Source organism: Myxocyprinus asiaticus, chromosome 35 (assembly GCF_019703515.2).
Source record: "Myxocyprinus asiaticus isolate MX2 ecotype Aquarium Trade chromosome 35, UBuf_Myxa_2, whole genome shotgun sequence".
In the NCBI taxonomy this organism is placed as follows: Eukaryota; Metazoa; Chordata; class Actinopteri; order Cypriniformes; family Catostomidae; genus Myxocyprinus; species Myxocyprinus asiaticus.
In genome coordinates, this window is record NC_059378.1 from 11,596,612 (window position 1) to 11,609,338 (window position 12,727).

At 37.8% G+C, this 12,727-nt stretch overlaps 1 protein-coding gene across 3 annotated transcripts in view; it reads left to right on the forward strand.

Moving 5' to 3' along the window:
• LOC127426136 (SLIT-ROBO Rho GTPase-activating protein 2) overlaps window positions 1–12,727 on the forward strand; it is a 154,855-nt gene that overhangs the window by 136,267 nt on the left and 5,861 nt on the right. For 2 of the 3 annotated variants that reach the window (XM_051672701.1, XM_051672702.1), the window contains 4 exons: window positions 3,331–3,410; window positions 3,724–3,931; window positions 4,926–5,072; window positions 5,651–5,969. In XM_051672701.1, the coding sequence (XP_051528661.1) occupies window positions 3,331–3,410; window positions 3,724–3,931; window positions 4,926–5,072; window positions 5,651–5,969 (754 nt within the window). The remainder of the gene's footprint in view (window positions 1–3,330; window positions 3,411–3,723; window positions 3,932–4,925; window positions 5,073–5,650; window positions 5,970–12,727) is intronic. The other variant, XM_051672703.1, reaches the window with a different exon arrangement.

A 12,727-nucleotide genomic window follows, 5' to 3' on the forward strand; every position in this document is an offset into this window, starting at 1 on the left:
GACCAGGATGGCCTTAGTGAGATATATTCCAGCTGGGTAGGGAGTCCTGCACATTTACCCCATTGAGCTTCAATTTCCTGCAGCGCATGTTATGAAAGGAACAGATTTTATTGGTATATTGATGACAGTAAATTAAGCAGAGTTTTTGGTTGAGTGCTCAATGGGAGATCAAGTTGTACAATTCAGTTTTATATTAAATTAATGTCAGGGTATTAGAGGGTTTCTTGGCCTGTGAATTGCATAACAGAGCTGTTATCGGCACTGATGCTTGGATGACTTTGGTAAAGAGCCATTTTCCTGTGCATTAGTGCAGTGGAATTGGCCGCATTGGATTCCCCAGTTGAGTTGTGAGAGCAAGTTCATTTTGGTGTCAGAGGCCACGGGAAGGTCCAGCTTTGATCCTCCTATCAGTGTTCTGCTTCCTGTTTTGCTTCAAAGAAACATGAACACACTGTTACAGGCCTAAAGAGAGAGAGACTTGAGAGAGTGACTTAAAGAGCTTATTTTACTTGACCTCTTATGCTTTTTCCCTCAGAGACTAAAATAATTATTACATTTTACATAACATTTAGTCAGTTAGCAGACACTTATATCTAAAGCCACTTACAAATGAGGAAAAACACAATATTAGCAGCGACAATACCAAATTTCAAGAGTAAACCAGAGTATGGAGTACAAACGCTAGAGCAGAAGTGTGACTGCGGAAAGGTTCAAGGGAGAGTTCACCCAAAAAGGATAATTCTCTCATCATTTACTCACCCTTATGCCATCTCAAACGTGTATGACTGCGGAACACAAAGATATTTTGAAGGATGCATGATGTGTTTTGTACACATAATGTAAGTCAATGGGGTCCAAACCTTTCAAGCTCCAAAAAGGACATAAGGCAGCATAAGGTAATCCATACAATTGAATCCATGCCTTCTGAAGCAATATGATTGCTTTGGGTGAGAATCAGACCAAAATTTAAGTCCTTATTCACTATAAATCTTGACATCCGCAGTCTCTTTGGCTTGTGCATGAGAGTAGCTTTTGACAATGCACATGTGCATTTTGGTCTATTTTGGTCTGTTTCTCAGAGGGAGATAAAAAGGAGATTCTGTTTTGATTTTGGTAGAAAGTACCTTTATTTATGGTTATGAATTAGTTACAGTGGCATGCAAAAGTTTGGGCACCCCTGGTCAAAATTTCTGTTGCTGTGAATAGTTAAGTGAGTAGAAGATGAACTGATCTCCAAAAGGCATAAAGTTAAAGATGAAACATTCTTTTCAACATTTTAAGCAATATTAGTGTATTATTTTTATTTTGGTGAAAAAAGGGAAAGGAGCACCATGTTAAAGTTTGGGCACCCCAAGAGATTTGAGCTCTCAGATAACTTTTACCAAGGTCTCAGACCTTAATTAGCTTGTTAGGGCTATGGCTTGTTCAAATTCATCATTTGGAAAGGCCAGGTGATGCAAATTTCAAAGCTTTATACATACTCTGACTCCTCAAATCTTAACCCAACAATCAGCAGCCATAGGGCTCCTCTAAGCAGCTGCCTAGCACTCTGAAAATTAAAATAATTGATGCCCACAAAGCAGGAGAAGGCTATAAGAAGATAGCAAAGCGTTTTCAGTAGCTGTTTCCTCAGTTCATAATGTAATTAAGAAATGGCAGTTAACAGGAACAGTGGAGTACAAGTTGAGGTCTGGAAGACCAAGAAAACTTTCAGAGAGAACTCCTCGTAGGATTGCTAGAAAGGCAAATCAAAACCCCTGTTTGACTGCAAAAGACCTTAAGGAAGATTTAGCAGACTCTGGAATAGTGGTGCACTGTTCTACTGTGCAGCGACACCTGCACAAATATGACCTTCATGGAAGAGTCATGAGAAGAAAACCTTTCCTGCATCCTCACAACAAATTTCAGCATCAGAAGTTTGCAAATGAACATCTAAACAAGCCTGATGCATTTTGGAAACAAGTCCTGCAGACAGATGAAGTTAAAATATAAGTTTTTGGCCGCAATGAGCAAAGGTATGCTTGGAGAAAAAATGGTGCAGAATTTCATGAAAAGAACACCTCTCCAACTGTTAAGCATGGGGGTGGATCAATCATGCTTTGGGCTTGTGTTTATGCCAGTGGCACATGGGAACATTTCACTGGTAGATGAAAGAATGGATTAAATTAAATACCAGCAAATTCTGGAAGCAAACATTACACTATCTGTAAAAAAGCTAAAGATGAAAAGAGGATTGCTTCTACAACAGGAAAATGATCCTACACACATCTCAAAATCTACAATGGACTACCTCAAGAGGCACAAGCTGAAGGTTTTGCCATGGCCCTCACAGTCCCCCGACCTAAACATCATCGAAAATCCCCCAAACAAAAACTGAAAGACACTTAGTTGGCTACAAAAAGCTTTTACAAGCTGTGATACTTCCCAGGGGGTGTTAAAAAGTACTGACCATGCAGGGTGCCCAAATTTTTGCTTCGGGCCCTTTTCCTTTTTTGTTATTTTGAAACCGTAAAAGATGAATATAAAAAAGTACAATTGCTTAAAATATTAAAGAAATGTGTCATCTTTAACTTTAAGCCTTTTGGAAATCAGGCCATCTTTTGCTCGCTTAGCTATTCACAGCAACAGAAATTTAGATCAGGGGTGCCCAAACTTTTGCATGCCACTGTAGATACTCAAGGAAGAGGTTTGTCAGTCATTTGGAAATTTGGATTGATTTTTAGATATAAGTAGGTTTTGTGTGTTGGATAAAATTCTTCATTTAGAATGTTTGTTGCCATTTCGAATTTATGGCAGTCTTTCGTGAAGGTTTCCACTAGTAATGGAAGAAAACAATGGCCGAGTTGGGAATGGCATACTACCATACTACTCGTACTATTTCTGCCATAGGCATATATGGCTGAAGTAGTAAGAGTAGTGTCATTCTGAACTCAGCCAACCTCTCAGAAACCTCAAATCAATTGCTTTGCAAAACGAATAACTGTTTTGAACTGCTCAAAACATGCACACTGAGGACATCTGCTGGAAATCTAAAACCATGTTTGAATCAGTGCGAGTTAAAAACTGACTCAAGATCAGTTATAGCCATACATTTAACACTAGTTCACAGTGCTAAATTTTGAAACCGTATGTTGCAACAAACCATCATTAACAGAAATCTTGTAGTTTAGCCAGTTTGATCCGCATTCCCAAGCATTGGTTTAAAAAAAGAAAAGAAAAAAGATTCATATGGAATTCAAGGTTTTTAAGGCTGTGCTAAATGCTTTTTCAAGCCAACCCATCACTATTTTCCACTAATCTACTGCATCTTTCTTACTTTAATTTCTACAGTGATAGTCCACACATTGAGCCCCCCCTAGTGGATGAGCCTGCACCTGACACCACCTCTGAGATCCACAACAGTGATGATGGTGAGTCAAGATTGACCAATCAGAGATCCTACTAACACATGTGCGCACAAATCTGAGCGCTCTGTTGCCGCATGGCATCGAAAGTCTTGTATTATTCTAATAGATATACAGAGATTTACATGCCAAGCCAAACGCAATCTGCAAGCTTAAACTCCTATCTCACGCCCTTGTGTGTCCACGCACCCGTTGCAGCTCCAGCCCTGTTTCAACAAATGTGCTCTAACCTGTCTGGCTTCCCACGCAATAACCCTTCCTCTTTCCCTCTCGCTCCTTTGCTCTCTTTCTTTCCCTATCTTCTCTCGTCTCTGAATAGTAAAGTCTGGGTCCTTGAACGTTTCAGAGTCTGACCCCATCGAAGCCATTGCACGTTTTGACTACACTGGACGCACCAATCGTGAGCTTTCCTTTAAGAAGGGGGCGTCTCTGCTGCTGTACCACCGTGCCTCTGAGGACTGGTGGGAGGGTCGCCATAACGGCACAGATGGACTAGTGCCACACCAGTACATTGTAGTGCAGGACATGTAAGCTGTCTAGTTTATTGACTTTAACCAGTCATATTGGTACATTCATTATAAAAGCGATAGTTCGCCCAAAAATGGAAATCCTGTCATTATTTAAGCACTTTCATGTTGTTCCAAACTCGTTCGACTTTATTTATTCTATGGAACACAAAAGGAAAACCTCAGTTGCCATTCAAGTGGATGGTGACTGAGGTTGAGCAGTCTGCCTAACGTCTCTTTTTGTGTTTTACGGAAGAAAGTCAAACGGGTTTGGAACAACATGAGAGTGAGTAAATGATGACAATTTTTCATTTTGGGGTTGACTTCCTTTTACTGATCTTCTGAAGACTTATTCAGTATCTTTGTAGTAGTTAAACAGGCTTTCATAAGGGAAATGTTTATTTGTAATTATGTACATATGACCATTTTAGGTTTTAATTTGTTGTTTGCTAGAATTTTTGCTTTACTAGTGTAATTTTATTTATTTATTTATTTTTTGGATTTTTCCCCTTTTCTCCCTAATTTGGAATGCCCAATTCCCAATGTGCTTTTTAAGTCCTCGTGGTCGCATAGTGATTCGCCTCAATCCGGGTGGCGGAGGTCGAATGTGGTTTAGCCAGTTTGATCCGCATTCCTGCGCATCTTATCACGTGGCTTGTTGAGCGCGTTGCCGTGGAGACATAGCGTGTGTGGAGGCTTCACGCCATCCACTGCGGCAACCATGCTCTACTCACCATGCACCCCACCGAGAACGAACCACATTGTAGCGACCATGAGGAGGTTACCCCATGTGACTCTACCCTCCCTAGCAACCGGGCCAATTTGTTTGCTTAGGAAGCCTGGCTGGAGTCACTCAGCATGCCCTGGGATTCCAACCAGTGAACTAGCGAACTTCAGGGGTGGCAGCCAGCGTATTTTACCACTGAGCTACCCAGGCCCCCACTTGTGTAATTTTTTTTAATTCTAGAGGCATTTGTGAGTTATAGCTGTGTTTACTGTGTATTTCTCACGGTAGGCCGGATGGATGTGCAGGCAGAGGAAGTCCCAAAGCTGACCTAGAGGCATCCCATGATGCTGTGGAAGAGAAGGTGTCCACCAGAGCCAGTGCCAGCTCGCCCACTGGAGGCCATGTGGCTGATATCTACCTGGCCAACCTCAACAAGTATGCCAATTCCCCCTACACGTTTTTTTTTTCTTTTTTTTTTTTTTCTCGATCCCCCTGTTATCGTCCCCTTTCCATATTTCCATACACCTCATATACAGTATCTACATGCATTAACATATCTTACTGCTATCATACTGTTTAATATCATAGTATGTTTTTTTGAAAGGAACCCAAAAATGAACATTGTCATCATTTACTCACCCTCATGTTCCAAACCAATATGACTTACTTTCTTCTGTGGAACACAAAAGGAGAGGTTAAGCAGAATGTTAGCCTCAGTCACCATGCACTTTCAATGCACTGGTTTTGAACAGCATGAGGGCGAGTAATTGAAGACAGAATTTTCACATTTGGGTGAGTTTTTCATTGAAACATTTTGTTGTATTGATTAAAAAAAAAAAAAAAAAAAAAAAAGCAAGCCAATTTAGCATGAGCATCCTACAGTATAAATAAAAATGGGACCTAAAATGTTAACTTTATAAAGTCTTTTGAATAAAATGTTTGTACAATAATGAGTACTTTCTCTTAAACCATTGCATCGTCAAATCATTTAGCATATACTTACTCCATTTCAGGTTGAGGAAACGTCCAGAAGCAACCAGTATCCGTAGAACATTCCGGCCAGTGGAGGGGATGGGAGAGGGCTCTTCCGGTGCAGCAGTGGGTTCAAAGACCGCTTCAATGCCAGCAGGAGGACTGCCCAAAGAGGGGACAGACAAGCGTCCAGTCAGCGCTCACAGCATCCTAAACTCCATCACCCGCCACTCTTCTCTAAAGACTAAGGTCGAAGGTCCTCCGCTCCGTAAGAGCACGCCTGCAGGACGATCAAAGAGTTTCAGCAACCACAGACCACTGGACCCAGAGGTCATCGCTCAGGTGGAGCACAGCTCACAGGTACAAGAAGTCTAGAATATGGAAACTTCCATCCACAATAATACGTTTTCAGTTGAAAACGCTTTGATTTTGCTACGTTTACACTTTTCATCCACACTGGAACAGCGTTTCACTAGAACCAAAATAAAACGTTCTCCATTACTGCACACTTTGGAAAACGATGACGTTAGGAAACTGAAAACTAAGTTTTCAAACAAAAATAGAATAGTGTGGATGTGGCCAGAAAAGTGAATTGTGTAATTGCTGCTCCACTAGCATTAACAAGCGGAATTGCAAAAATAATGGCTTATTTTCAAACAGGTTTCCCGAACACTACCACCCATGTGCCATTTGTCAGATAGCCCACCCCAAACTTATGCCATTGGTTGAGCCATTGTTCCTGTTTTGGGTTGGATGGGATGCTCAAACAAACAAAAGTGTGATTTGATAGTGCCACAGTGTTTACACTTTTTAGGGAAACCTATTTTAGGCTGGGATTAAAGAAAGAATTAAAGAATTCTATTTTAATAGAATTGTTTTATTTTTTTTCACACAACTTTGATTCCTAAGTGTTTTATCAAACAGCTGCACTGTAAACCCTAATGTTGTCATTACTGGAAAACTCAAGTTCTCTTAATTAAACATTACTTGAAATGTCATGTTTTGGTCTTAATACTCAAATATAATATATTTTTTTAATACTAATTTTTCTTGAAAATCCATAGACTTGAGATTTTTATTTTTTTATTTTTTTAAATTTCTCCCAATTTGGAATGCCAAATTCCCAATGTCCGGGTGGCGGAGGACGAATCCCAGATGCCTCCGCATCTGAGACCATCAACCCGCGCACCTTATCACGTGGCTTGTTGAGCGCGTTGCCATGGAGACATAGCGCGTGTGGAGGCTTCACGCCATCCACCGCGGCAACCACGCTCAACTACCACGTGCCCCACCAAGAACGAACCACATTATGGTGACCACGAGGAGTTTACCCCATGTGACTCTACCCTCCCTAGCAACCGGGCCAATTTGGTTGCTTAGGAGACCTGGCAGGAGTCACTCAGCACACCCTGGGATTCGAGCTAGCGAACTCCAGGGGTGGTAGCCAGCGTATTTTACCACTGAGCTACCCAGGCCCCTAAGATTGTTAGTTTTAATAATTTCAAACATTAAGTGCAATATTGTGGCTATGGGGAATACCCATAATGCCTTTCTTTTGAATTATTTAATTATGTTTCCTTGGTCAAAGGGAACATATGTGGGCTTTTAAACAGTAGTTATTTTGAACTCGTAGAGGTATTAGCACCTTTTGAATTCATATTTATTTTGTTTTGTTGCAAATAGTTGTTTCGTGTGGTGTCACAATTAGGGTGATGTGTCCTCACTTTGGACAAGTTGGACCCTGTTAACACTATCTCAGTTGTCTTTGTGCATGTACAGTACAGGTGTCTATGCATTTCCATGGACAAATAAGTTTATTTAATCTTCTTTATTTAAGCTGTCCCTTACAAAAAATCTAGAGTTCTAGCAAACTTGCCACAAATGTACAGCAAATTTGCCACTCATTGTTTTCACATGCAAATGAGCTTGTGATTCGCCGCAAATGTTTGCCAGAAGTATGCAGCTCTTCTTTGGTAATGGTGAACCTGCAGCAAACCTTTGGCAACAATGGACAATTTGCCGCAAAGCTCATTTGCATGTGAAAATAATCAGAGGCAAAACTGCAGCATGTTTGCAGGAGCTCTCGATTTTTGTAAGGGGTGTTATTGTATGACCTAAATTTGAGTCAGTTCAATTACAGTTATTATGTAGAAACAGCAACAATTAAAATATCAAATATGAGTCAAGTCTACTTGCATCTAGTTACATTAACTTAAATAGTTAAGTTCATTCTATATGATCGCCAAGTTAATTAAACTTAATCAAACAAGTTTTGGAGACGCCATCACTCAATTCAATTGAGGGAACATGTTTACTCAATCAATTAAGTGAAGTTAACTTATTAGAGTTTTTAGTGTGTGCAGTACTGCCAAAAACAAAAATAAGAACATTATCAAAAATATGTATTTTCATTAATCACCTTTGGGTCTGTACGCAGAACTGCAAGTGGCAGCAAGGCAGCTACAGTTATTAGTAATATAGCTACTCGTATTTATTTTAAAAAGAAGGTGTAACAGATAAAGGATGGGCAAGGAGGAGGCAGGAACTGGCTGAAGAGTAAACAAAGTTTAATAAGAAATGCAACATAAAACAAACATAAACACAGACATGCATGCAACGCGGCCGTCTGCGTCTCTCTCTCTCTCTCTGCGCCTCCGGCTCCCCTTTATCTCGCTCTCCCGCTGATCAGCTGATTCAGCGCAGTCCGTGCCTCATCACAGAAGGGTTGTCATAGTAACCTTTAAATTAACAAACATTCAAACCCTGCCAAAGTTTTTACTGATTACTCTACGACCAGCGGTTACAGTTTATTTAACTATTTTTTATTTTAGCTAATGTTCTTATTTCCGCTAGCATGATGTTTCTGGTGAAGCTTTTGCATGCAAACTTACACTGAATTAAAATGACACACAGGTAAATAGAGAAAGTCAATCTCACTTTTACAGTTTGTTAACATGCTCCTGTGGAAAAAGTGCTGATGTCTCTAGAAGAGCCTCTTGTGTTTTAGAGTGTCCTGTTTGTCTTTCTTTGAGCTGTAATTTCATGGTTGGGTAGAGGTCCAGGATCTATCCATGCTGTGGTTGTAATTGAGTTGGAGTGCTTTGCATTCTAGGGATCCTGAGTGTGGACATCTCACAGCACACTGTGCTCTCTTATACTGGCTGTACAAGGCCACTATTGGAAGAGACTGACCTTAGCTGTAATGTTACCGGTTAAATGCCATGGGTGTTTATTAAATTAAATGTCTTTGTCACATATTCCCTGTTTTTGTGTTGACTTTTATGTTTAAATTCTTGTTTAGTTCCTGTTTCCTGTTAGTTTGTAGTCCTTTTGTAGTTTCATTTTATGATTGGTTTTCCCCTGATTGTTTTCCCCAGGTGTTCCTCGTTTCCTTGTTTGTCCATGTGTATTTAAGGCCTTGTATCCGCTGGGTTTTTTTTTTTTTTTTTGTCAGTCTTCACATGTTGTCATGTTCTGTGCTTGGTTTCCCGTGTTTTTGTTTCATTTTATTCTGAGTTACTTTGTTCATCTTTTGTTTTTCATTAAAGCAGCATTTAGATTCTCATTCCTCATCTGCCACGTTACAGAGATACTGGAATATGGTACTATAAAGTGAAGCTGTATCAATTGAGGATTAAAGGGATAGTTCACCCAAAAATTCTCTCATCATTTACTCACCCTCATGCCATTCCAGATGTGAATGACTTTCTTTCTTCTGCCTGAAAACAAAGATTTTAGAAGATCTCAACTCTGTTGGTCCATTCAAAGCTAGTATATGGTGACTAGAAGAACTTTGAAGGTCGAAAAAGCACAACAAAGTCAGCATAAAAGTAATCCACATGACTTCAGTGGATATTCAGAAGCGATATTAGAGGTGTGGGTAAGAAACGGATTAATATTTAAGTCCTTTTTTTCTCCCTATAAATTCTCTTCCCTGCCCAGCAAGTTGCGATATGAGCAAAGAATGTGAATCTTCAAAAATAAAAGTATGTGAAAGTGGAGATTTAGTTAAAAAGTACTTAAATGTTGATCTGTTTCTTGCCCACACCTTTCATATAACATTATGAAGATATGTATTTAACTCGAGTCCTATGGATTACTTATATGCTGCCTTTTATGTGCTTTTTGGACCTTCAAAGTTCTGGCCACCATTCACTTGCATTTTATGGACCAACAGAGCTGAGATATTTTTCTAAAAATCTTAGTGTTCTGCAGAAAAAAGTCATACACGTCTGGGATGGCATGAGGGTGAGTAAATGATGAGAGAATTTTCATTTTTGTGTGAACTATCCCTTTAAATTGGATTTGATGAGTAAATAAGGGAGTAAAGTGTTACTGGCCAGTTTTTATTGGAAATTCACAGTGTTTGTTGTAAATACTGAAGCGAAAGAATTCCTTTGTCAGCTCCTTTTGTGTATGTATACTGTAAAACAAAATTAATGACCTAATGTGCTTAATGTGGTAACATCTAAATTATTTGATGTTATTCATTTAAAAAATATTAAATATGACTGAATTAACATGACTACATTAGCACTGTGAACTTCTAGAAATGAAAACCTTGTTAAAATTTTTTTCACACTCTCACCATTTTATTTATTTATATTATGATTTATCTACTAACAATATCCAGCACTGTATGAACATGCATCACCGGAGGTTTGTGTCATTTTTGCCATTATTTTCTGAAAGTCATGAAAACACCCACCCCAGTGTCATTTCCACCACATCTCAAATTCTGTGTTGTGTTTAATAGAATTTCATGGTGAAATTGACAATGATGGAAATTTAATTCAACAATTTTCAAATGACATTTTTGAGTCCTTTGTCTTGCTAAGACTAATTTCATAGCTAACATTTTCTGCATCCTAAATACACACTATTAAATAATATTTTCACACTTTCTGCATAATATGGTAAAATTACAGCTTGATTGACAATGACACAAAAAAATATTCTGCTTACAGGTGATATTTAACTTGATTTTTCTTTGATTTCTTCAAACATCATTTGTCTCATATTTCATCTGAAGCATGCTCTCATTGACACTAAAATAATGACATGGTGTGTTCTAAAATTAGAAACAATTGTTTTCTATGAATGTACGCACACCGCCACCGACAGACACCCAGCTACGACTCCGGATGCTTCCCAAATTTGTGCCGCGCCACACTGCGCAACTCGCATAGTTTTCCATTAAATTCAACACAAATCATTTTCATAATGATTATATAAGGACAAAGATTATTTACTCTAGCCATCACTGGATGTTTCTTTCATACAGTATAGTCTACAGTATATATTTTTGTGGTTTGACCACTTGAATGAAGCCCATTCAATGCTACAGATAGAGAAATTGACTAATTAACTTCGCCATTTCTAATCGTTCAGTTTGCGCAGGTACACCAGCTTCATACACTAACCTGCAAACTCACCAACATTACTTTGTTCATTCATGAAGGGAAAAACCTTGGTAACCTCTCATCCAGTGTATGACCGCCTTCCGTACACTAACTTCTGGAAGAAAAAGAAAAATTGTTTGGAATTGTGGAAATAATTTTTGAAACATTTAAAGAAATAATTTTTACATCATAAATATTGAAATGGTTTGTTTATTTCACTCTTTGTTTAGATTATCATATTTTTAAACATGTAAACATTTGTATTTTTAAAGTTTAATAAGGCTAAAACCAGGGTTCGTACAAGGTGTTTGAAGTACTTTAATTTGGCTTTTTCAAATTTAAGTCCTGGAAAACCCTTGAAAATAGCCATTTTTACCAAGAGGTATGTAAAAAGTGCTTGAAATACAGAAAATTGTTAAATACATTGCTTAAATCATTTAATAAATTAAAAATTTTTATTTTCGGAATTGTTTTTAAATTAAAAATTACTCTCCAGAGTAAAAAAATTAGATGAGATGTAAAACTAGAGAATGCAGCGCCCCCTTGTGTAAAGAAAGCTTTGTGTCTCACAAAATAGGTTATTTCTGACAACATTTGGATCAACATCAAAATATGTTAACAAACATGTCTCCTGACTTTTTTTAGTCATGAAAAATCTTTCAAATAGCCATATATATATATATATATATATATATATATATATATATATATATATTATTTAAAGGTATCATTATATAACCTAACCTTTAATATGTAATGGCTAATTTTTTAGAAAATATATTGGAAATTGTCAATTGCCTGAAAAAAAATCCTTGTTCCCTTCATCTGGTACACCACTTCTCTGACATTTAAAGTTATTTATGTTTATTTTGTACTTATTTTTAATGCAAGCATTAGTGCAAGGCTGAACAAGTGTGCAAAAAAGCTAAACAAAATTATTATTAATCATTTAAATAATTTAAAAAGAATGTTTGTCCCTTGATTTCACGGCACTGATGTTATCAATGTAAAAAAAAAACAATAAATAAATTTTGTTTAAAATAATTATACAAAAAGTTGTGGACAAGAAATTTTAAGGTCAAAGTTCAGAGGCTGCTTAAATATGCATAGTGATTTTTCCGAGCATGTTAAAAAGTTAATTCATATTTTAACTAATATTTTCACACACAAAGAATTGCTGTTGTAACCCATTTAACCCTCAAAATTTGGTGTTGAAACCCATTTAACCCTCAATTTGGTGTTAAAACCCATTTAACCCTCAAAATTTAACCCTCAAAATTTGGTGTTGAACCCATTTAACCCTCAAAATGTAACCCTCAAAATTTGGTGTTGAAACCCATTTAACCCTCAAAATTTAACCCTCAAAATTTGGTGTTGAACCCATTTAACCCTCAAAATGTAACCCTCAAAATTTGGTGTTGAACCCATTTAACCCTCAAAATGTAACCCTCAAAATTTGGTGTTGAAAACCATTTAACCCTCAAAATTTGGTGTTGAACCCATTTAACCCTCAAAATTTGGTGTTGAACCCATTTAACCCTCAAAATGTAACCCTCAAAATTTGGTGTTGAAACCCATTTAACCCTCAAAATGTAACCCTCAAAATTTGGTGTTGAACCCAATTAACCCTCAAAATTTGGTGTTGAACCCATTTAACCCTCAAAATTTAACCCTCAAAATTTGGTGTTGAACCCAATTAACCCTCAAAATTTGGTG